A 22,555-nucleotide genomic window follows, 5' to 3' on the forward strand; every position below is an offset into this window, starting at 1 on the left:
CAAATGTCGGATTGTGATAGTACATAGCATAATCGTTAGCTACAATCAACTGCTTATCACTAAGTGATAATGGTCATTATAAAGATCATGTCAATTAATATAAACATTGTCATTGTTTGTTTTGTCTAAAATTTGTCTTCGGTCCTTATGGCAATTTTGCAATGAAACATTCATTACTGTGGTAGTACATAATCCATAGTCTATTTATACATCACTTTTTCTTTAACTTGCTGGCTGCTGTTTTCATTCTTTTACCCAATTTCAATTCTTTCCTAGTCAGTATATATTCCTGTGGGAAAAATTCACCAATTGTAGATTGTGTACCTTCCGATTTCCTTTTATTCATATCTCTAATTAATGGTACCATGACTTCATCAACTTGAGTTTGAGACCATGATACATTAAACATCAAAAATGATCTAATCTGATCAAGATTAGGTACTCCCCATTTGAATTTTGTTTTATCTGAATCAACTTCGGGATTTAAATAAGCATTTTCAACAATAGCGTCCGGGAAACTATCCGGTAAGTAAAGATTTCCCTTTTTGATACGGGATAATAAATTCTTTTGCAATGTTGTTGGATTTGATTTATCGACTTGTGACTTGGTATGTTGATCAAACCATTGCTTAAATTTTTTTAAATCACCAAATTCAGCAAGGATTTCCATAGCTAAAACTGGCCCTATACCTTTTATCCCTTCAGTATAATCACTTCCCAACAATAATGCCAATTCAATTAGCTTCTTCCTGGTTAGTCCCATTTTTGTAGAAAGATCATCTTGCATATAACATTCAACATATTGTTTTTGATCAAACATATTCTTGTAAATCTTGTCACCTCCAAATAAAAAACAATCACTATCATCTGTGACAATCCCATCAACTAATCCAATTCTAAAAAGCTCAGCACATTGAGCTTCTGCTTCCATGGGAGCAGTAATAAAAGGAATACCAAATCTTCGAAGTAATTCTTGAACATCATTAATCATAGCTTCAGTAACTTCATCAGAATCACGTTTTGCCTTTTGTAATTTTTCTCGAAGTAACTGTTCATCAGTTACCCTCGTTTCAATTGATGAAATAGGGGCTGTATGGGTTGTTTTAATACGAGTCTTGAGACTCTCATGATCCATTATTTCCTGTTGTAATTGTCTCACCAAGTCTTCTTCCTCTTCCTCCTCAAATTGGTAATCTATAACAGCAGCTTTACGCTGAGGTTCATGTGGCTCCTCTTCCACTTCCTCAGTTGGTACTGGTTCATCTTCTAAAGGCTGTACACCTTGGTCTATGGTAGTCTCAGGATATTCCTCTACCGGTTCCTGATTTTCTTCATTTAAATATTCTCTAGCTTCCAGCCATGAAATTAAGCCAAGATCTTCTTGTTCTTTTCGTATATCATTTTGATTTTTTTTCTCATATGATTTTGTAGGAATAAATTTTTCATTATGAGGATTCAATGTCCTTCTAATATCATCTTGAAACCAATCTGGAAGTGTCTGTTGCCCTGCTGGTTTTGTAGATTCAGGTAATTCATCCACATGTTGCTGTTTATCTACAACAAGCAATTCTTCATCACTATCCTCTGGTTCAAATACTTTATGGTCTTTCTTGATCTCAACTTTACCCGTGCTATGGTCATCAGGATTGAATAGAAAAGACGCACCAAGACTAGCAGGTTTACCAGATTTTGGGATAGTGTCAGAATTCTCGGACAATTCCACCACTGGTCCGGGATCTTTGTGCAGTGTCGAGCTATCAGTAAATAAAATCGACGGCCCCAAATCAAATTCATCTTCTTCAGCTTCTTTTAGTTCTTGTTGGTCTTCCTTTTGTTTCAATTGAAAATAGTCGTGTTTAGATTTTTCCACAGCTTGTTTTAATTCATCTTCATCGTACCCATCAATGGTCAATGTTGGATTAGGTGGTACCAGAGCTGGTTTGAATTGATCATAAATAGATTCAATCAATGCTTTCTGGTAATTCTTTTCTTCTTCAGTTTCTTCTTTCTCTTCTAGTGGTATATCTTCAAAATCAGAATCACTATCACTATCATCATTCTCAGGTTTTGATGTTGCTTTTGAAGAAATTACTTGGATAATATCATCATCATCATTATCAACATCGTCATCGTTTGTAGATTCTGTTATTTTGGAATTTTTATCGCCATCTAAGGAAAGGGTCCAACCATCTTCATTTTTAAGCAAAGTGTACCTTTTATCAGAATCACCAGCTATTCGTTTAGACACAGTGGAATCAGCATCCATCCCGGTAACGGTCATTAATTTTTGTGTATAGAAGTTTCTCTTTTGCACTTGTTGAATCTGAAATTTTGAAAAATCCATACTGTCTGGGAATAACTCTTCTAGTTGATCTTTTCTATACCCCATTCTTAATCTTGATTTCAATCTTAAATGTGATAAAATCATATATTGAGTAGCAATTGGTAACTCTTCAAATTCTTTTGATTTTGGATCAATTTCATTAATATTTATACCATCAACATGATCAAAATCTTCATAGTATTCAGCCAATTCATCATCAGCCATCACTCTTCCATCCTTCTTCAATACTCGAAATTCTGTTAAATTTGGTAAATGATATTCATCATCCTTGCGGAATTTTATAGTTGTATTAGAATTAGTTGTATTATTGACCGGTAAATCTTCAAGGAATTCAACATCTTCATCATCATAGTCATCATTATTACCAATCTGAATCATGCGTTTTTTTGTCTTTACTGTCTTTTCAGCCTCTCTCTGTAATTGAATCGCAAGCAATTTTTGAGCAGTATCTTTAGTCGACATTGAATGTTTCTCTCGACGTTGCTTTCTTTGGACAATAGTTTTCCTTTTAAGTGCTGGTACACCTCCATCAAATACAAATATAGGAAGTATTCCAAAATATAATAATTTACAAATTCTTCTGAAAAATCCGACAATATGAGATGATGATAAAGAATTGCCATCTTTGTCACGCACGGCTTTTAAAAATTGATAAATCCAAATGGACGCATCAATGGCTAGTTTCTTTCGCGATAATGCTTCTAATCTAACTGGTCTTGCTGAGGGGCCAACTATTTGCCATAATGAATGAACACCCATAGTGAATATATGTCGACTGTGGGATTGTAGTTGATTGCCAGTTTTTTTTTTTTTGTCTGTTTGCTTGTTTGCGATACGCGTTTATATTGGTTGCTTAATTGTAGGTTTTATAACAACATATCCAAAGGACTATGAAGTAAATATTCCAATATAAAATGATGGCACACTAGGGTAATCATTTGTAGAGTGTGATATAAGATTGCTGAACCTGTTAATTTCTTAGAAGCATAGGTCACATTCGACTCTGAATAAGCCAATTCTCCAAATGTCACACCATATTCTAAACTATTGGTGGCAATATGCTATATATACAATCGACAAACATTCACCATGGCACTTGTACCCTATAATATCCGAAATATATACTCTTCATTATCACCATATATTCCTAACCCAGATTACTAAGGTCGTGTACTACAGGCTAGAAATCACTTTTTATTATTATTATTATTTTTTTTTTTTTCGAGTCGTCATTTGAAATTCAAGTCCACCAAAAAAGTTACTGCCACCTCCATCAAAACAACAAGAACAACAAAAGGGGTAACTCATATTTAGAACTACTATACAATTACATCAACATGCCGATTAACTCGCTTGAATCCTACTTATTTGAACGTAAATTAGCTGGCACTGGCTCAATTGAAATATTAACCAACTCAGTTATTGGTATTGATGTGGAACATTATTTGAGTAGAATTTATACTTACAAAAAGGAACAAGCCTTACCTGCCATTGGAGGTATTCCTACATCATTAAGAGATTATATTCAATCTGATTTACAAACATTTCAAGAATTCAACATTAAACCAATATTCGTTATTTCGGGGTTAAATACTCAATTGCAGATGAAAAATTACAAAACAAATGAATTAAGCAACCATGAACAACATTTAGAAAGCGTTTGGAAAAGATTGGTCAACAAAGATCCCTCACATTTACATCATTCACATAATGCAATTATTGAAAATTTTCGAACATTTAATGAACCTTTACAAATGAGAACATTGATCAATGATATAATTAAAATGTTTTTAGAGTTTAAGGTTGATTATTTGGTCAGTCCTTATGATGCAAGCTTTCAATTAAGCTATTTATACAACAATAAAAATATTGATATAATCTATGGATCTACTGATTTGTTGTTGACTAGAGTTGATAAATTTATTTTGGGAATGGAATTTCAAAGCAAAGACTTCCGATTCATCAACAAAAATAAAGTACTTCAAGAATTAAATTTGAATGAAAGACAATTTTTAGATTTATGTTTAATGGTGGGATGTAATTTACAACCAGAAACATTCCCAATCTTCCCACCTATTCCAAAGCCAAATCCATTGCAACCTTATCCACAATTGAGTTACTTTAAGATTGGTTTGGATATGCTGTATCAATATGCTCAATTTAGTAATGATACTTCAAGTTTATTGGGATACATTATGAGCTTGAATAATAATAAAGTATTGGATTTGTACTATAGGGGTGTCTCTGTTTTGAAATATGTTCCAATTATTAACGAAGAAGGTTATGTTGAATTATATAATGTTGCCATGGCCAAATTGGGAATCACTGGTAACATTGACTTTTTAGACATTGACGATGAGGAAGAAGAAGAAGAAGAAGAGAGAGTAGAAGAAGGAGAAGATAAAACCAAAACTAATGGTGGTGGTTCTGAGTCAGCATCAACCAATGCTAGATCAGTCAAGGTTCCTAATGATATTCATGATATTATTTCTCAAAGATTACCACCAGAATTATACTTTTACCAATCTATTGGTTTATTGCCATTGGATTTATTAGAATCTATCACCAAAGGTCAATTAGATGTTCGTCCACCGTTGGAGGTTTCATTATCCGATGGATACAAGAAATTACTCACTTCTAGGAATTACCAAGACTTGTTAGATTACCAATACAATTTGATTACTCAGTTATTAGCGAGATACTACCAAGTTAAAAAGATTAGAGTCAAGTACTGGTTCAAAGACGATGTTTTGGAATTGAATAATAGATTAACTCCACCTATTTTCAAACGTATTGATAAATTTTTCATTCAAAGTGATGAATCTGAAGATCAATTCCAGTTGAACAAATTCTTCAAGGATAAATTAACTGGGGATATGACTACTACCAAACAGATCAAAACATGCGAAGATATTATTTCTACAGTAATGTTGAGAACTTTGTATTTGTACGGAATTTTAAATGATAAAAAAGAAGTATCACCTTTGGCCAAAGTTTTGATTAAGTTTGCTAATGAAATTGATGTTAGTCAACAAGAAGAATTTGAACAATTTGTGTTGTTGTTATTGTTGTTACAATCTAAGAGCATTGTTTTGAATGAACCAAGTAAAGAATTCACAGATGTGTCCAACTATTATAAGCAATGGGGGTCATCTTCGACTGATCAACCACAACAATCTGGTACAGGTGCTCAGTACAAGAGAGACAGTATAAGTCAAGAAGATTTAAAGAAAATCACATTAATTTCTAGAATTTTCTCATTTAATAAGTTCAATATTGGGCCAATTAATTATCAAGGACCAGTCTCACGTAGTTTGTTAAATTTCAGAAGTCAAATTGAGTTTTTGAATAAGAATTTGCTCAATAGTTTACAAGTTGTATTGGTTGATTTAATTGTCCATCAAGAGCAGAATGAAATCAAATCATTTGAATCGAAGCAAGATTGGTATAATTTGATTAATAACTTACCATTCTATAAGAGTATCAATAATTATCTTATGGGAGTTATTGGGGAAATTTATTTTGAAATTTGTGCTAAACAAAAACAAGGAGATGATGAAGTTAGAAAGAAGAATGCCATGAATCACTTGTGTGACTTTGTATTCCAAGTTAATTTACCTACATTCAATATCAATGTTCATGGTATTAATGCTATCAATAAAGATCAGTTGATTAGTGATTTCAAAAAGAGTGTTTCATTCTGGGGAAAGTTTGTTAAATTGAGTGAGATCACTAATGGTATTGATAAGAACTTGATTAGTGATAAATTTTTGGAAGAAATCAAACAAACGGATATATTCTTACAAAAATATGTCTAATAACCTGATCGTGATTGTCAAACACAACAGAGAAAGAGAAAACTACTACTACATATGATGTCGTTTTTTTTGATTTCCTGTAATATATAGATATATAAATGTGTATTAATAAATCACGTGAATCGTTATTAAAAAATTACCTGGCAAAGCATTAAAAAAAAAAAAAAAATCCAAAAAAAAAAACGGAATATCGAGTTATAAAGAACAAAAGTTAATGATGGTTAAGAAAAAAATTATAATTGCTATAGATCTGGATTTATGAATTGAAGCAAAAAGAAAATGAAAAACAAAATAAACATTGGACATAACAAGAATTGAATTGTATTAAATGATCATAATAGTGATTAGATGAGATTAAAACAGGATGGAATGGGATGTGATGATATGGTGAAAAAAAAAAAGAATAGTTATTTAACTTCTGGATGTAATTTCAAATATTTTTTAGTTAGATCTGGTTTTCTTTTAAGTACATTTTCAACCGACATCCAACCAGTTTTATTATTTTCAAACTCCACTTCGAAATAATAACCACCGGGTCCGAAATCTCTATGGCCTACTATTTTTAGTATCACTGGTTCTTTCGTCGATGTCATGCTAATAGTAATTGTTGTTGTTGTTGTTGTAGTAGTAGTAGTTTGAAAATAGAAATGGTAGATAGCAATTGATGGCGATGGAAGGGGCTATATAAGTGAGTGAATGCGAGTTATTAAAGGAATGGAATGTGGATAGTAGAAAAGGTAATGAAATAGCAATTGACAACGGGGAAAGATCAATAGTTGTGTGAAACTGGGAATTAGAAATTAAAGATTGATAATGGAATATAAAAATAAAAAAAATGAAAGATGAAAAATTAAAAGAAAGGGTGTGTTTAAATATTCCAAAAGGGAAAAACAGGAAGAATTTACTTTGAATATAAGAAAAGGGAAAAAATAAAATAAAATATTCGAATAAGAGGGGTCGTGCAGAAGTGGATGAAAAAAAAGGACTAAAGAAAATTAAAATAAGGGGAACTCGTTTTCTTTGTCCCTACAAAACTAAAATAATAATAATAAGAAGAAGAATAGAATCAATATTTGAATCTAGAATCTAATGTTTAGTGTCCACCTAAGATATTAGGACAATTCAAGGGTACCCTGTTTGGATGGTTGAAAGATACGAATTGTCATGGCATTAGTTGGTTGTTATGTTGGGCAACAGTAGAGAAAAGACAAAAATAAAAACGTATGAAATTTCTGTTATTAATAACATTGACATGCTTCGATCAATAAATTTGAGATGTTTATATTATGACGTCATAGGCAGTTTTATAAATAACCCACACAATCCGCTTCCACACCTCCACCAACTATTCTTCCGATAGTATTCCATAATACAGTACCACTAAACTATAATTATATCTGAAGCTTAAAATTAGATTCATACACGGTGGAGGTGTGTACTTGATAATGTTGAACAATCAGTGAGAACAACATTTGACTTTTCGTCAATCATCAAGTTTGTTACTGAACTGTTTCTCAATCAAATGATAAACCATAGTTCGATAAAACATAGACACTCATTGATTGTTATTCGATATTACTACACACATACACTCATTAATAATAAAAAAAATTGAAAATCAAACATATTGAAGCGGATGAATCACAAGCACCGCGAGTACATTACCTCCGCATCATTGTTATTTGTAGTATAATTGATGATACAGATACAATTCGGGGAAATTTAATAAGTAAGCACTTGCTAGCTGGGGACTAATTTCCATTACAAGGTTTAAGGATAATGATGCCTTTTGACCTTCATCAAATAAAACCTCAAGGAATACTCCTGTAGATGTTTTTTCATGACCTAATATGCGTATAATTTGTAAATCGTGTGCAAAATTCATTGAGGTTGAACGTTATAATGAAACGCAGCCAAATGGTATAATCGTAAATTACTACTGAAATAATAATAATAATAAAAAATCCCGTCAATTGGAAGTTATCTGATCCAGGGAAACAGTTTGGTTTATATAAATATACTTGTATGCACCTATAATGTAACTGATAGTAACAACAATCCAAGAAAACAACAACAAAATGTTCTAATTGTTATACTTGGTGCTATTTTACAATTGGTTGTAGTTTAAGTTTATACGTTCAAGGAGTATTATTGATAAACCTTAACCCTAATAGAAAATTTCATGAAGAGATAAACTTAAAACATGAAACTGAAAATATTTCACCGTGAGGATTTTCCTCTGGGATTCCAGTTGTTCATGATTGTGATTGGCCCCATCTATCACAACAAGAAATAACCATTTTCTTATTTGGCGCTGGTTCTTCGTCAAAACTTTTTTTTTTTTTTTATTTTTTACTTTAAAATTCCATTGACTCGACTACATTAACTCAAAACTCATAAAAACAAAATCACATACGAAAATCTTTGAGTTGCAGATTATTACATTCACGTCACTGCCTGAGTTGTGAATTGGTTACAACAATCTTTCAAAGAAATTACCCACTAACCATGGTTCACCTATGAGTCATTCATTTATCAAACAAATCAAAAGCACTCACACTCAATGAAAATTCATGACGATTTTCCTCAGAGTTGTGAATTGAAGATATTTCGATAACCACTAGATAATAAACAATAACGATTCACCATATCGTATATCTTTGATATTTACTATTTATTATTCAGTTTTATTTTTTTCTTTTTCTTTTTCTTTGCCTTTCGTAGATCTTCTAGTTTCATATTGAATAGTTACATTTCCTGCCTTACGTGAACGCAAAAAAAAAATATAAATTGCACCACAAAATTAAGAAGTCTTAGGTCTAATAAATGTCACGTGGTGCCGCAATTATTGCAAAAACAAAAAACCCTTGTAAAATAAACACGACGCTGAGGTAGAAGTGATAAGAATTGATTGCTGTTTGATACGTTGAAAATCAAATGCAAGAAAGAATATAAAAGTTCGGACCTCAACTAATAATCCATGAATGAATGGGGGGTAAAGGGTAAACTTGGCTTAACAACTGAACGAGTGTGCAACACTAGAGGCGTACCTTACATGTAGAACATTAAATCTACTAGAAGTGAACCAAAAACTCTAATTACCATCACATATATGTGATGTTATTTTAATCATTATTGTATAACTACATTCGGAAAATGATTATATATACTCATATATGCAAAGTACTAAACAAACCACTTGAGACTGATCAGTACACATCTGTAAACAAACCTATAAAAGTTTAACTTTAGCTTCCTTTAGTAGACGAATAATAGTTTTTATGACTGATGTCAGTTGAATGAAAAATAATAACATCGTTTGGTATTACTTATCTTCTTGAGGAGGTACGACAACATAAACATTTCCCGATAACAACGCAAATTCAATTGTATATGGATTTCATAGAATGAGATAAGTATAACTCAGCCATAATGAGTTTCATGATAAGGTAATAATTCTGGAAATTTTTCCAAATATTCATTTGTTAAGTTTGCATCCAAATCCATTGCAAGGTATAACGTCATCCATTCTTTTGAACCATTTGAAAATAATACTTGAAGATAAACACCATTCAAAGTTTTTCTATGTTTTCTAACTTTAACCATGGGTAATTCATATATACGTGGCAATTGACTCATATTTAAATAGTTGATATTTGTATATTCAAATAATGAAGAATACAATGGTATTTTTTCAATAAGTTGAAACATTTTTCATTCAATATATACATAAATCCAATTCAAAACATATCCCCTTATCCTAATATGTGATACAGTGTTATACTTGGTTCAATTAGTATAAATGTGTTCTATAACAAATCTTAATTCTTGAAATTCTTATTTTAAATGGAAAATTCATTATAGCTAAAATTTTGAACTTCTAGGGGATATCCCTTATTATTATACAATCTAATAATTAATATTAAGTTTGATATTCCTCTATCATATTAATCTCACATCCTTTTGATCTCTTAGATAACATATCTGGACTCTGTTGACCAAGAATACATGAAAAATATACAAGAACTGTCCACCTATCTTTATTTGTCTTCACTAACAATAATTGATAATCCAATGGGAGCAGGCACTCGTATTTATTTCTTTGTAGTAATACTTTTTGTTTGAAAATCCAAATTAAAAGTAAACTTGATTGTATACTTTAAAATATACAAATGAATAATAAAGTCTTTCAAATTGGTTTGAAGTCGTATAGTGTTGTTCAAATATCTTACAAGGTCATATCTTCAAGCTTATATTTTAGGAGAGATTAGTTTCATTTGATTAAACTTTGAATGAAGGATACGAGATAAGTATTACAAAATGCACCCTTCTAGGCAGATATGAATCATCCATAGATATGAATGAAACAATCAATAGCACCCTTTAGTCATTGCATATAAATTTTAGTAACTATTATAAAGAATTGAATAGTTATTCTCAACCACTGTTGTGATAATCCCAAATTATTTCGAATTAATTAGCCTACTAATTTGTTGATTACACTTAATCATGTTGCTGCAAAAGAAAAACCTAGATTATAATACCTGAGTATATTGAAGACACAGGAGTATTTACACACAACACCACAGTTGTGTTGATCACCCCTGCTGGACACGGAGATATCATCACAGTTTTTGAACAAAATAAAATTGGTTAATTCATTTCATGGTAATTTTGAAGCAACTTTGTTCATAATTTAATTTCTTAATAAACCTAGGTTTTTTTGGGGGGAATTTTCCATATAACTTCTCTTCTATAAGTTACATATATCGTAGGTGTAAATAAGTAAAACATCAGAATCATCATTAATTATTACTATACACTATATGCCACGCTACTCAAAAGTATACAATACCAATCATCACCAAGCCATCCCATTGACTGTGGAATTTTCTTGTTATGTACTAACAAGATCGTCTCGAACGTGAACGATGGTAATGATATAAACCAGGATGTTTATTTAAGTAAGCATTAGTTATTCTTGTATCCATTGCTAATGCAACATGTAAAAGTATCCATTCTTTATGACCATCTTGATATAAAACTTGAAGGTAAACACCTGCTGATGTTTTTTCATGTTTGCATATACTTTCAAGTTTTCTATATCTATTAGACATGATTAATGATTAGCTATTAATAATTCAATTGTTAATTTTTAAAAAAAAATAATAATATCAACTTAAGAAAATGAATTTGTTTAAATATATTTTATCTGAAAGGAGAGGTTTTATTTAGTCAAATAGTTTTTGGATTTAGAATATTATAGTTACACGTGTAGCTTTAAATACAAGCATGAATGATTTATAACAACAAAACCAAAAACCAAAAATCGTAATACATATATTTCTTTAATAAACTTAAACTATAAATTTTTATCACAAGAATATATTCAATTTTTTTTGGGGGGGAGCAACAAAAAACAAATTGATATATGATATTGACTTTCTATATTTGAATCGTCTAGTGGTGGATTATCTTTCACAAAAAATTAGGTCTTTCTTTCGTAACCGAATATAATTTCCATTTCTTTCGTTTTTTTTATTTTATTGTTGTAAATTCAATCCGATGACTAATGCTATCAGTTGCAATATCATAGCTGTTTTGTGATATTTGTGCTTTAATGATGTAACCCTATGACATGCAAACCTGTTTATCTTACCCTGGTAGCAACAATTGGCTGGAATTTTTAACACAAATTCACACAATGAAATCTGACAGCATATGGCAAATTAATCCAACACACATTATGTACTTCTTCAATTAAACCACGGCAATACAATCGAGTTAATTCAAAACATCATTAATTCTCTACATGAATATATAATTGCTGAAATAATAAAAACAAAAAATTACATCGCATAATACCTTAGTTTTTCTTCTTCCAATGAAGTCTATGATACCGATATAAATCAGGAAATCTATTTAAATATATATTCGCCAGTTCAGGAGCTAATTCAACTACAACATGTAAAGGTAACCAACTTCGTTGACCGTCAGCAAATTTAACTAAAAGAAAAACTCCTAAGGAACTCTTTTCAAATCTTAAGATTCTTTCAATTGGTGCACTATATCCATAGGATGAGTTTGAGGTCATGGCTTGGACAAATAATCAACTAATTGGGAAAAACCAAAAAAAAAAAAGAAATATAGTCATATTTAAATACGTAAATAAATATCAGAGATTATCGATTTTACAATTCTTAGACTTAATGTTGTTGTTTTAAAGTAGTTGTAAATATACTTAAATGTTTATATTGAAATATTATATAGATTCATATGTGTATGATTAATAACAATTTGTTACACAAAGTTGAATTTACTACGTTGATGAACCATGATACTTCAATTTCTTGAAAGATGATAAAGAAATATTGAAAGTGATATATTCTTCTAATTGACTTAGAATGAACCAAGAAATTACTATCGATATAGCTGTGATAATATCAATTGTTTATTTTTAATTCACGCACCATACGATTTAGTTACTCTGGTATTGGTATCTTGCAGATTAAAGAAACAGGGTCTGTATTTAATATTAGATAGAGTTGTCCGGGGTTGTAATTAGTGTCAATATATTCACCACTATTCAGTTTGTTAAAATAGTTTCTTGATAAATCAATTTGTACAACCTGGTCATTCATTTGTACAACAAAAGAACCAAGAGAATCAATTCTGGATAATATAGCCTTAAGTTGTCTTTTCAATTTCGTATAGGTCCAGGTGTTGAATTTGTTACTAAGATCTTTTTTGGAATTGTCTAAACGAAAATTCAACTTTAATGGAAATAACAATTATTAGAGTATTTTGAATAATACATAGAGACTTCATGCATCCAATGATACTCACCAAAAACTATTAAATTCTCATGCTTAAGAAACTATGATGTCATCGTGAGTCATGATTCCTCCATTTCGTCAAAAGCTTAATTGTATAAATGAGGAGTAACACCAACTTTAAATATAAATTGAAAACATGAAAATAGAAACAACAAAAACTTTGATTTGCTTGTTATGGTATAATCTTAAGCTAAAAATACCAACAATCATGTATTTAAATCTTAACTGATTCAAATTACAGAGTTGACGTTGCAGTTTATTTTTTTTAGTGGCACTAAATTTACCCCAGATATTTGGATTTTGTGTTAACTTTTTATTTCCTCGGGATTTCTTTTAAATTTGATTAAATAATAAAGGTACGTTTATTCAGGGGGGCAAACAGAAAAAGAAGACTATTAAATTTAGATCAAGGAATGTTTAATTATATTTCATGTTACAGTGTCTCATACTGTTTAACTATTCTGACCTTTCTCTTTTTCTTCCAGAACTAGAACCAACTTGATCATCATCTTTTATCTCATGTATATAGCTTGGGAGGTTCTTGTTAAGATAAGTTTTAACCATATCAGGTTTCATTTTGTTAACAATTGCAACAGGAAGTAATTGAAGAAGGCCATTATCATACACAACTTTCAAATAAAGATGCTTACCTGGTCCCCATTCATGGCTAATGATTTTTTCCAATTTAGGTACCTTTCTTGGTACCGTTTTATCTGGCTTCCCCTTATTATCGATATTCTCTTTCTTTTGAACCGTCAATTTCGTATCAATTTTCGCTTTCTTATTGTTCTTTTCTGTTTTTTCAACTTTGGCCTTCTTATCCACCTTTTCTTTCTTTTCTACCTTCTCCTTAGCCATGTTTTTATGATTACAACTTAACCTGAATATTTCATTTTGAATTCTATGGAAAATAGTCGATAGTTTGATGTCCTTATATATGTAGTATCCATAACTGGATGGTCAGCATTATAGATAATAACTTTTATATACTAAGTTAGAGTTAACAACCACTTGGAGTACAATTAATCGACTTATTACATATCACATAACATCATATTACCCGTCTAAGCTATTTAACTTATAAAGGAAAGGAAAAATATATATAGATCACCAACATAAAAATAATTAAACACACACACACACAAGTATGTATACACACTTTATAAGCCCTCTCATCTTAAATGTTATTGATGTTTTCTGGGACATTCTTTATATGCTTTATAAAATTCATTATATAATTCTGGTTGAGCCTTTTTAAGTTCCTTCTTCATTTCAATGCCTTGAGAACCATTTTTATATAGAACATGAACTTGATCATTATGTAGAAATCTGATTATTTTAATAACATTTTTACTATTGCTGCCGCTATAAATCTTGCCTTCACCAAAAGCCATTATTTTGAATTTCTATTATTATTTCAAGAATGATTATAAATAATAAGAATTGATATTTAACTAAAAAAAAATAAATAAAATAAAAGAAAAATTAAAGTAAGGGGAAATTCGAGGAGGGAGGAAGAAGGAGAGATTTGCATTAATATATATATTACATATCATACCATTGTCTCTATCTCTCTTATTTTCTCTGTGTCCCTCCCCGTCTAAGTAAATGTTTAAGATCTAAATGCCCTTAACTTTGTTGAATTTGTTACATGTTCGTATGATAATTTTTTTTTTTTGTCTTTCTTCCTCTTCGTTTATAGCAGCTGTTTTTGTATTTTTTTTTTTTAAAGTATACAAGTTTTGTGAGCTGTAATAAAGATATCAAACAAGAAAATGATAATGAAATGAGTTAAAGTTATAACTTTGAATTTCAATATCGAATTGGAACTCTAATTTTGGTTGTTCATTGATGATGTGGTTGTTTTAAACATTTGAAACAGTGGTGCGGGTTCGCGATGACAGTAACAGTGACGGTGGACAGGACGTGGTACAGGGCGCGGTCATAACATTCAATAGTCAAACCCGCAACTAATAAAAAATAAAAAAAATCTCCACGCGCCGAGGGGGACGTGAATTTCAAATTGAAATTGAATGAAACCGAATGAGAAATAATAATAGAGAGAAAAGAAAAAAAAAATTCTCAACCAATCAAATTTCATCACTGTCAGTGTAATACATCTAGTTATTTCCCACAATTTTCCAACTATAAACTCCACATCAACAATGTACAAGAGAAATACTAAATATCTATTCAAGAAGTTTAACAAACTGGTCACGTCAAATCTCACTACGAGCACAATACCATCTGTTACGAGTAACAATACGAACTCGATATATATCGATAAGCCATTAGGAACAGGAGCCGGTCCCTTTGTTGAATTACCTAAATTTAAAACTATTGGTAACGATGGGAACTTGTTACAAGTGGTTATACCTAAATCATCATCGAATTTAAATATCCAATTCAATTCAAATTCAATTATTGGAATCAATGGTAGTGTTACAGAAAATCTAGATTTACAAGTGAAAAATAAATACATTCCTATTAGTGGGTCAATTGAATATCAAGAATTGATAACTAATAATGATAACGATTTAAATTTGTTAATACAAGGAAATAACTATAAGTTAATTGAATTGAATAAAAGCCAATCTCCTTGGATTTTTCTTAGAGATGAAAATTTAGTAGGCTGGATAGAAAATTTTAAATTGGATTTTCAACCAGTTGAGATACTACAAAAGTTTAAAAGTTTACAAGTCAAAGGAACTGGTTATATATTAATTAATGGAGGAAATTGCAATGATGTAATTGAATTGAATTTAAATGCAAATGAAGAAATCTTAATTAATCCAAATTCATTAATTGCCATTAATGGTAACAATATTAATGACGTCAGCTTTCAATTGATCCCACATGATAAATTGTTTGAATTTAAACTTCCACAAATCCCATCATTACCTTCACTTCCATTGACTCACGGAATTAGAAATAAATTGTTGGATCCCGTAAAGAGCATGGTTCAAAATTTGAAAGTTAAATATCAAAATCTATTATCGACTACAAATGACATGATTTCTCAAAATGAATATATGAAATCACTGATGAATTGGGTAATCAAAAGCTATCAATATATCTATTCCAAATTATTTTACAACACTGAAGGGTTTTTATTAAGAAGAAACCCAATATTTATGAAGATTAAAGGTCCAGTTAAGATTCTAATGAATAATAAGCACGTGACTAATAATAATAAATTATTTACGAACAAAGAAATCAAATCATTTTTATAGATTACGTAATAGCCAATTAATTGTGTAATGATGCATATCGATTGTTTTAAAAGGTTTTGAGACCAAATAGGGGGGCACAAACACACATAGGGGTTGGGGCGAGGATCGACTTGAACAATATCACATAATGGGCGTAGACATCGCCTCCAAATTGGGCCGACTTGTAACAACTACTACCCCCAAAAGACATCGTTAAACTTGCTACCGGATCCTAAATAAATTAGACAGCTGAATCACGACACACATATTTTTTTTTTTTTTTGTCTGCTCGTTATGAGGGAGGTGGAAGAAAATTTCAGTTTGACCCTGCGCTTTATAATTTTTTTTTGCTGTTTGACGACTGATCATTATCACCAAGTTGAAATCAACCAGTGCTTGATCCAGCCACGGTAGAGTCGAGTCATTTATATCATCATGGAGATATCTAAGATCACTGAACCAGAAGATTGGGAATATTTTGCTAAAGGAGCAGCTAATATTTTATTCAAGTATATTGGAACTAATGATTATTTAAAACATAAATTATTAAGAATTCGATTATTGAAAGAAGAACAAGAATATATATCAACTTGTGAATTATATGATTTTATTGAATTGAAATGTAAGAATTTATTTCCTCAACAAATCATTGATATTCAATTAATAGTGTTAACTTCTGAATTTATCAATAAGTTAAATAATCAAGGTCATGATTTAATGATTAGAGAAAGATATGGTCTTTTATTACCAAATATCCTTGACGGGAATTACGAAGAGTTGAGTTTATCTAAAAAATGTCAATTATATTATGAAAAATGTCCATCTGATTCAATATCAGACGGTGATAGTACTCAAGATTGTGATGGTATAAGTTCTGTCATATTTGAGATCAAACCAAAATGGTTGTATGATAATTATAATTCAAATTATTGTCGTACATGTTCATTAAACCAATTGAAAAATGTTCCTAGACATTTTTGTCCATTAGATTTATTATATCCTGAAACTATAGATCAGGCTTTAATTGATTTATTTAAACCAATTCCTGTTGATATACTTGATAAAATTGAAAAATTGATTCCTTTGAAAAAATTATTTAAAATTTATTTGAATAATGAAAATAATGTTTTTCAACAATTAAGAAAATATCAAAAAATTAATAATAAAAATGATTTAATTGAAAATTTAACTAGTTCAGATGATGTTAGTTCAAATTTATCATTAATTATGACATTAAGAGATGTTGGATTATTCTTAAAATTTGAAAAATTCAATGAAAACAACCATCTTCATACGTCCCATAATAATATTAATAATGTTTATATCGTTGACGGTGAAAAATTTTTACTTACTTGTAATATTTACGATTTGGACTTGAAGTCCAAAATGAAGTATAAATATTGGTTGAAAATTGAAAATGATTTACAAGCCATATACAATAGTTCCAATCCAAATTGGAGATATTGTACTAAATATCCAGGCAGAACCAACAACAATGACGACAAAGTGCAAGCCAAAGAGTAGAAATCATTAATCTTTCATATTGTCATTTTTTTTATTATTATTCAGTACATATATACATATGTGTCAATTATATATTTCATGAAATATACATACGTCAAATAAAACATATCCCAATCACTAAAAAAAAAAAAAAAATATTAACCAAAACTAATCTTAACTTTAATTAAATGTTCATATTTTCCTTACCAGACATCTTCTTGGTATCTATTTTGAACTTTCCAAGATTTAACCAATTCAGCAGCTTTATCTTCGTGGATATCTCTACTTTTGGCAACAATCTTGGCAATTGCAGCTTGAACATCTCTAGCCATTCTACTGGCATCACCACAAACATAAATAATTGCTCCACTAGATAATAACTCATCAACAAGAGCACTATTTTCTAAAATCTTATCTTGAACATAAACTTTCTTAGTTGGATCTTGTCTTGAGAAGGCATTAAACATTTCGAAATTTTCTCCCAATACTGAGGCATATTCACTCCATTCTTGTTTGTACAAGAAATCTTGTTCGGAATTTCTACATCCATAAAACAATACAGTCTTACCAACATTAACACCATTTTTAACTTGTTGAACTCTTTCTCTAACAAAACCTCTCAATGGTGCAACACCGGTACCTGGACCAATCAAAATAACTGGGGTAGTGCTATTCTTTGGTAATTTGAAATTAGATCTTCTAACGTGAACTGGCAATCTGAACTTGCTAAATTTGCCTCTTGGACCATTCAAATCATAATGAACCATTGGGGTTTCACCAGTTTTGTTTTGTTCAATTTCAATATTCTTCAACAAGTTGGTGACAACACCAGTAACTGGTCTTCCATCAGCTTCTTCTTCGGCTTCAACAACAGCAGTAACATTAATGGTTTGCTTTTCACTTAATGAGGAAGAAGAAATGGAGTAATAACGAGGAGTTAAGTGTTGGACATTTTCAATAAGGAATTCGAATGGAACATCGGACCATGGTCTGTTGTTGGAAGCAAATAATAAAGCATCGGCAATGTTGAATTTTCTACGGGTGACTTTACTAGCAAATTCTTGCTTATCACCACCAATTCTAGTAAATGACTTTTTAGTTTCTTCATCAGGGGCAAATCCAGCAATAGATAAGAAAAATTGTCTAGAAACAGGACCTGAAATTTCCAAATGGTGTCTAATAACAGCTCCATAAGTGATTGGATTAGGGAATGGGATGGAATAAGTGGAATCCAAAGCTTTCAATTCAATAACAGTATCAAGTTTGTCTTCTAAACCAAAACATTTGGCAAATTGCTTAATGTTTTCATCAGAGTTAGATGGCCAGATTGCAAGATGATCACCGGTGGTATATTTCAAGTTTGATTCAGAAATATCAAATTCAACATGAACACAATGTCTGTCTTCAGAAGTAAACAATTCTTTAGTTTTAACAATTCTAGCCAAAAATGGATGAGTATGATCAAATGGACCTTTAGTTAAGTCAACACCTTCAGATTTAATGTATTTGACATTTGGTTCACCCAAGGAGACTTCTGGATCATTGCCAGATAAATCATCTCTTTCAGTCAATTTAACATTTGGTTCGTATTTCAACTCTTTTTCTTCAAAATTCAAATCATTCTTTAAGGAATCAAACACGTTATCCTTCCAGGCCAAGAAATCTTCATCTAAAGTACCAGTACCATCGTCACCTTCACCGTATTCAGCAAATCTGTCACCACCTTTTTCTCCCAACAATCTGTCAAATTTTCTACCAATAGCATTGAAGAATTCATAAGTTGAATTACCCAAACCAAAAACAGTATATTTCAAAGTACTCAAGGTGTCAGCTTCTTCAGTCAACCAAGTGTGAAATTCGTCAGCATTATCGGTTGGTTCACCTTCACCATAAGTAGCAACAATAAAGAAAACCAAGATATCTTCAGTAATATCTCCGAAGTTTTCGAAATCATAATCAGCGAAATCAGCAACCATGGTTTTCAAACCAAATCTTGAATGCAATTCTCTTGACAATTTGTTGGCATAATCTTCTGCTGTACCTGTTTGGGATCCAAATAATAATAACGTATTTTTATTGTTCTTCTTCAAAGCTTGTAAGATATCTCTTGAATTACCATCTCCACTATCAGTATTAAGGAACCCGGTATCTTGTTGTTGGTCAAGAAACTGATTCTTTGCAAAATAAGCTGCAATTGCAACCACCAATGTTATAATAACATATAAATCTAACTTATCTAATGCCATGACTTGAGCGATTGAAACAATAGTCTTAGTTGATAGAGCAGTAATGGATCAAGAAAAGAAAAAGAATAAAAGGTAGAAATAAAAAAAAACAAAGAAAAATTGGAAATTTGAAATGTTTAAAATCTTTTTTTTTATTTTTTCTCTCGTTCAGTTCGTTTGAAGATTGTCGTATGAAATTTTTTATTCTTTTTTTTGTTCCTCTTCTGATGTTCAATTACGGGATCCACGTCGTTTATGTATTACGATACTGGGACCATACTGACTTTGAAATATGTATCATTTCTGACAGTCAGGTAATGTGTACCAACTTAGACCAAATTTCATCTCTATAATTATTATTGTATATATAACTGCCCGTTCTTTTCGTCTAATAGAGTTTTATCTCAGGAGGATTTATCGGTGCAATTTCGATATCGGATCATTTATTCACTGAGAGCTAGAGTGAGACAAAAGCAGAATTCTACACCGACCACCGCTTCCACCACCACCACCATTATTTTTGGGGTTTTACTCTACTCAACCCCCCCATCGAAGCATTGAATAAACATGACATACATATAAACTCCAATGATAAGCTAACAATTACTACCCAACAAAGCAAGGGGGTGGAGACAAACTCTAACGGGACACAGAATAATGGTGTCAAATAGTTTTGTGGGGGCGGTATACAAATATTTTTTGCACGTGATACTTCAGTCCCCTTAACTACAAGCGGAAAATAATTTCATATGCAAAGAAGTTCTGGAAAGGGTTTAAGTCCGCCTACTATATCCGCTACTTAAGTTGTCTATTACCCCACTTTTTAAAAGTTTACCTTGTACTTATTCTTCCGCTTGCTCTTCATTTGTGTCAGCATTGTTATTATTATTATTATTATCGACGGCTTCATTCAACGCCACACCATATGCCTTTTCAATAGTAACTAATGTTTTCTCTGCAATCGTGCTATTATAAGAATCGCCATAAATGATCTTGATATATTCAAACACTCCTTGTGGTGTAAATTCAGCTAATGATCGTTTACCCAATGAATAATCGTGAATATCTTCCAGTTCGGTTCTTCCTTTTAATTTCTTTCTCAGCAAATATTCCTTATCTGTTAGATCATTAAGTAAATCTTTCGAATTCATATTAATATTACTATTCTTTTGATTGAGGTTATCTGAAATACCAAATTTTTTTAATTTCGTGAGCAATATAGTTTCTTGGATATGATTCTCATTTAGTATAATCATGGAAATTATCAACAACATAATCCCAGTTTTAACCAAATCATAATGTGATCCTGGAGCTGGAGTTTTTTCATATAATGGTAAGAAAAACCCTTTACTGGTAAGATCTGGTTTCTTGAAACTTATTCGTAAATCTTTATTCCATAATTCTCCTAATATATTTCTTGATTGAACCAGTAAAGTGCTAACCATTACATATGGCCCTTTTCCACTAGTTTTTCTCATCTTTGTAGCTGGTTGATCACTTTCGGGTTTTGTTTTCTGTTTATCTGTGCTCGATGATACATCTTCAAGTGATAATCCATAAACTTCTTGAAGAATTTTGTTTGCTTCTTTAATTAATACATTACCAGTTACCTTTCTACCAAAATTGTGCTTGATAGCTTTAGCAATATGATCTGTTCTTAATTTTTTCCCATTTAACTCTTTAGCTAATGCTAATCTAACCACTTGATTAACAACGTGTTTCATCTCTCCATCATCAAAAACTGGTGTGTTTTGACCAGTACTGTCATCACCAACTCTAGGATCAAAAAAATCAGCATCTTGTTGATAGTTTTCGTTGTATTCTTCATTATTGTCATCGTCAACAAAATCATCTAGATCTTGTAAACTAATCTTATTTCTTGAACTCATTGTTAGATAATATCGAATGGTTGTAGGTATATCTGTTTGATCGGTATTTTTTTCCTTAATATTGTTTCTTCATAATCATTGATGATGATTTCTTTTTTTTTTTCCTTTGGTATAACGCGCACTACCTCTAGGAAAATTAATTCGAACACGCGTTTTTGTGTGATGTAATTTTGGTTTGTAATAGAAGCGAATACCATAGTATAGCTTTAGAGTAGTTTTAATGATACAAATCACGATATTTTGGAGAAATCACAGGTAGCCAAATATATAACGTTGGTGATCAGAAGGGCCAGGCAGAAATTATGGACTAGCTATCAAACATATACTATTTTAAAGGTTTGCCCTATAAATATCTCGCCATAATGGAGTTTGACAATTAATGTATATATACAACTAATGTTGAAAGAAAGCAAAAATGTTATGTAACTATACATTTACTACAAGAAGTAGATTTTTACGATTCATTATTTAGTGAAGAATTATAGCGAAAAATTAATAATCTAATACAAGCCGTAAAAAGTGAACAACAATTACACTCTTTCTGTTATAATAATAAATAAATATTAGATATTAAAGATGGTAAATTATTATAATAACTGATTTGTATTCACTTCGAATCAGTGGTTGATGCTCCCATTTTTCTATTTGCATAAAGAGATTTACGTCAAAACTTGCAATTTTGTCGTGCATAGACCAATTGAAAATTACGGAAATAAATCAATCAAGAC

The 22,555-nt window shown here is 30.8% G+C and overlaps 7 protein-coding genes across 7 annotated transcripts; 3 read left to right on the forward strand and 4 right to left on the reverse strand. All coding sequences in view use genetic code 12, as the record gives it.

The window, feature by feature from the left end:
- Nucleotides 1-211: 211 nt before the first annotated feature.
- Nucleotides 212-3,103, reverse strand: RAD2 (ssDNA endodeoxyribonuclease; the record flags this gene model as incomplete). Its single annotated transcript, XM_002545653.1, has 1 exon — nt 212-3,103. One exon carries the CDS (start codon nt 3,101-3,103, stop codon nt 212-214), a length of 2,892 nt encoding a protein of 963 aa, XP_002545699.1.
- Nucleotides 3,104-3,681: 578 nt separating this feature from the next.
- Nucleotides 3,682-6,162, forward strand: CTRG_00481 (uncharacterized protein; the record flags this gene model as incomplete). The annotated part of the gene is made up of 1 exon (XM_002545654.1): nt 3,682-6,162. The coding sequence occupies one exon, from the start codon at nt 3,682-3,684 to the stop codon at nt 6,160-6,162; it is 2,481 nt and encodes an 826-aa protein (XP_002545700.1).
- Nucleotides 6,163-13,454: 7,292 nt separating this feature from the next.
- On the reverse strand, nt 13,455-13,856 carry CTRG_00482 (uncharacterized protein; the record flags this gene model as incomplete). Its single annotated transcript, XM_002545655.1, has 1 exon — nt 13,455-13,856. One exon carries the CDS (start codon nt 13,854-13,856, stop codon nt 13,455-13,457), a length of 402 nt encoding a protein of 133 aa, XP_002545701.1.
- A 1,307-nt stretch (nt 13,857-15,163) lies between these two features.
- Nucleotides 15,164-16,231, forward strand: CTRG_00483 (uncharacterized protein; the record flags this gene model as incomplete). Its single annotated transcript, XM_002545656.1, has 1 exon — nt 15,164-16,231. The coding sequence occupies one exon, from the start codon at nt 15,164-15,166 to the stop codon at nt 16,229-16,231; it is 1,068 nt and encodes a 355-aa protein (XP_002545702.1).
- A 414-nt stretch (nt 16,232-16,645) lies between these two features.
- IPK1 (inositol pentakisphosphate 2-kinase) lies at nt 16,646-17,734 on the forward strand (the record flags this gene model as incomplete). Its single annotated transcript, XM_002545657.1, has 1 exon — nt 16,646-17,734. The coding sequence occupies one exon, from the start codon at nt 16,646-16,648 to the stop codon at nt 17,732-17,734; it is 1,089 nt and encodes a 362-aa protein (XP_002545703.1).
- Nucleotides 17,735-17,916: 182 nt separating this feature from the next.
- Nucleotides 17,917-19,959, reverse strand: NCP1 (Ncp1p; the record flags this gene model as incomplete). Its single annotated transcript, XM_002545658.1, has 1 exon — nt 17,917-19,959. The coding sequence occupies one exon, from the start codon at nt 19,957-19,959 to the stop codon at nt 17,917-17,919; it is 2,043 nt and encodes a 680-aa protein (XP_002545704.1).
- An 821-nt stretch (nt 19,960-20,780) lies between these two features.
- CTRG_00486 (Smc5-Smc6 complex subunit) lies at nt 20,781-21,827 on the reverse strand (the record flags this gene model as incomplete). The annotated part of the gene is made up of 1 exon (XM_002545659.1): nt 20,781-21,827. One exon carries the CDS (start codon nt 21,825-21,827, stop codon nt 20,781-20,783), a length of 1,047 nt encoding a protein of 348 aa, XP_002545705.1.
- Between the last annotated feature and the right edge of the window lie 728 nt (nt 21,828-22,555).

This window comes from Candida tropicalis (assembly GCF_000006335.3).
Source record: "Candida tropicalis MYA-3404 genomic scaffold supercont3.1, whole genome shotgun sequence".
Classification (NCBI taxonomy): Eukaryota; Fungi; Ascomycota; class Pichiomycetes; order Serinales; family Debaryomycetaceae; genus Candida; species Candida tropicalis.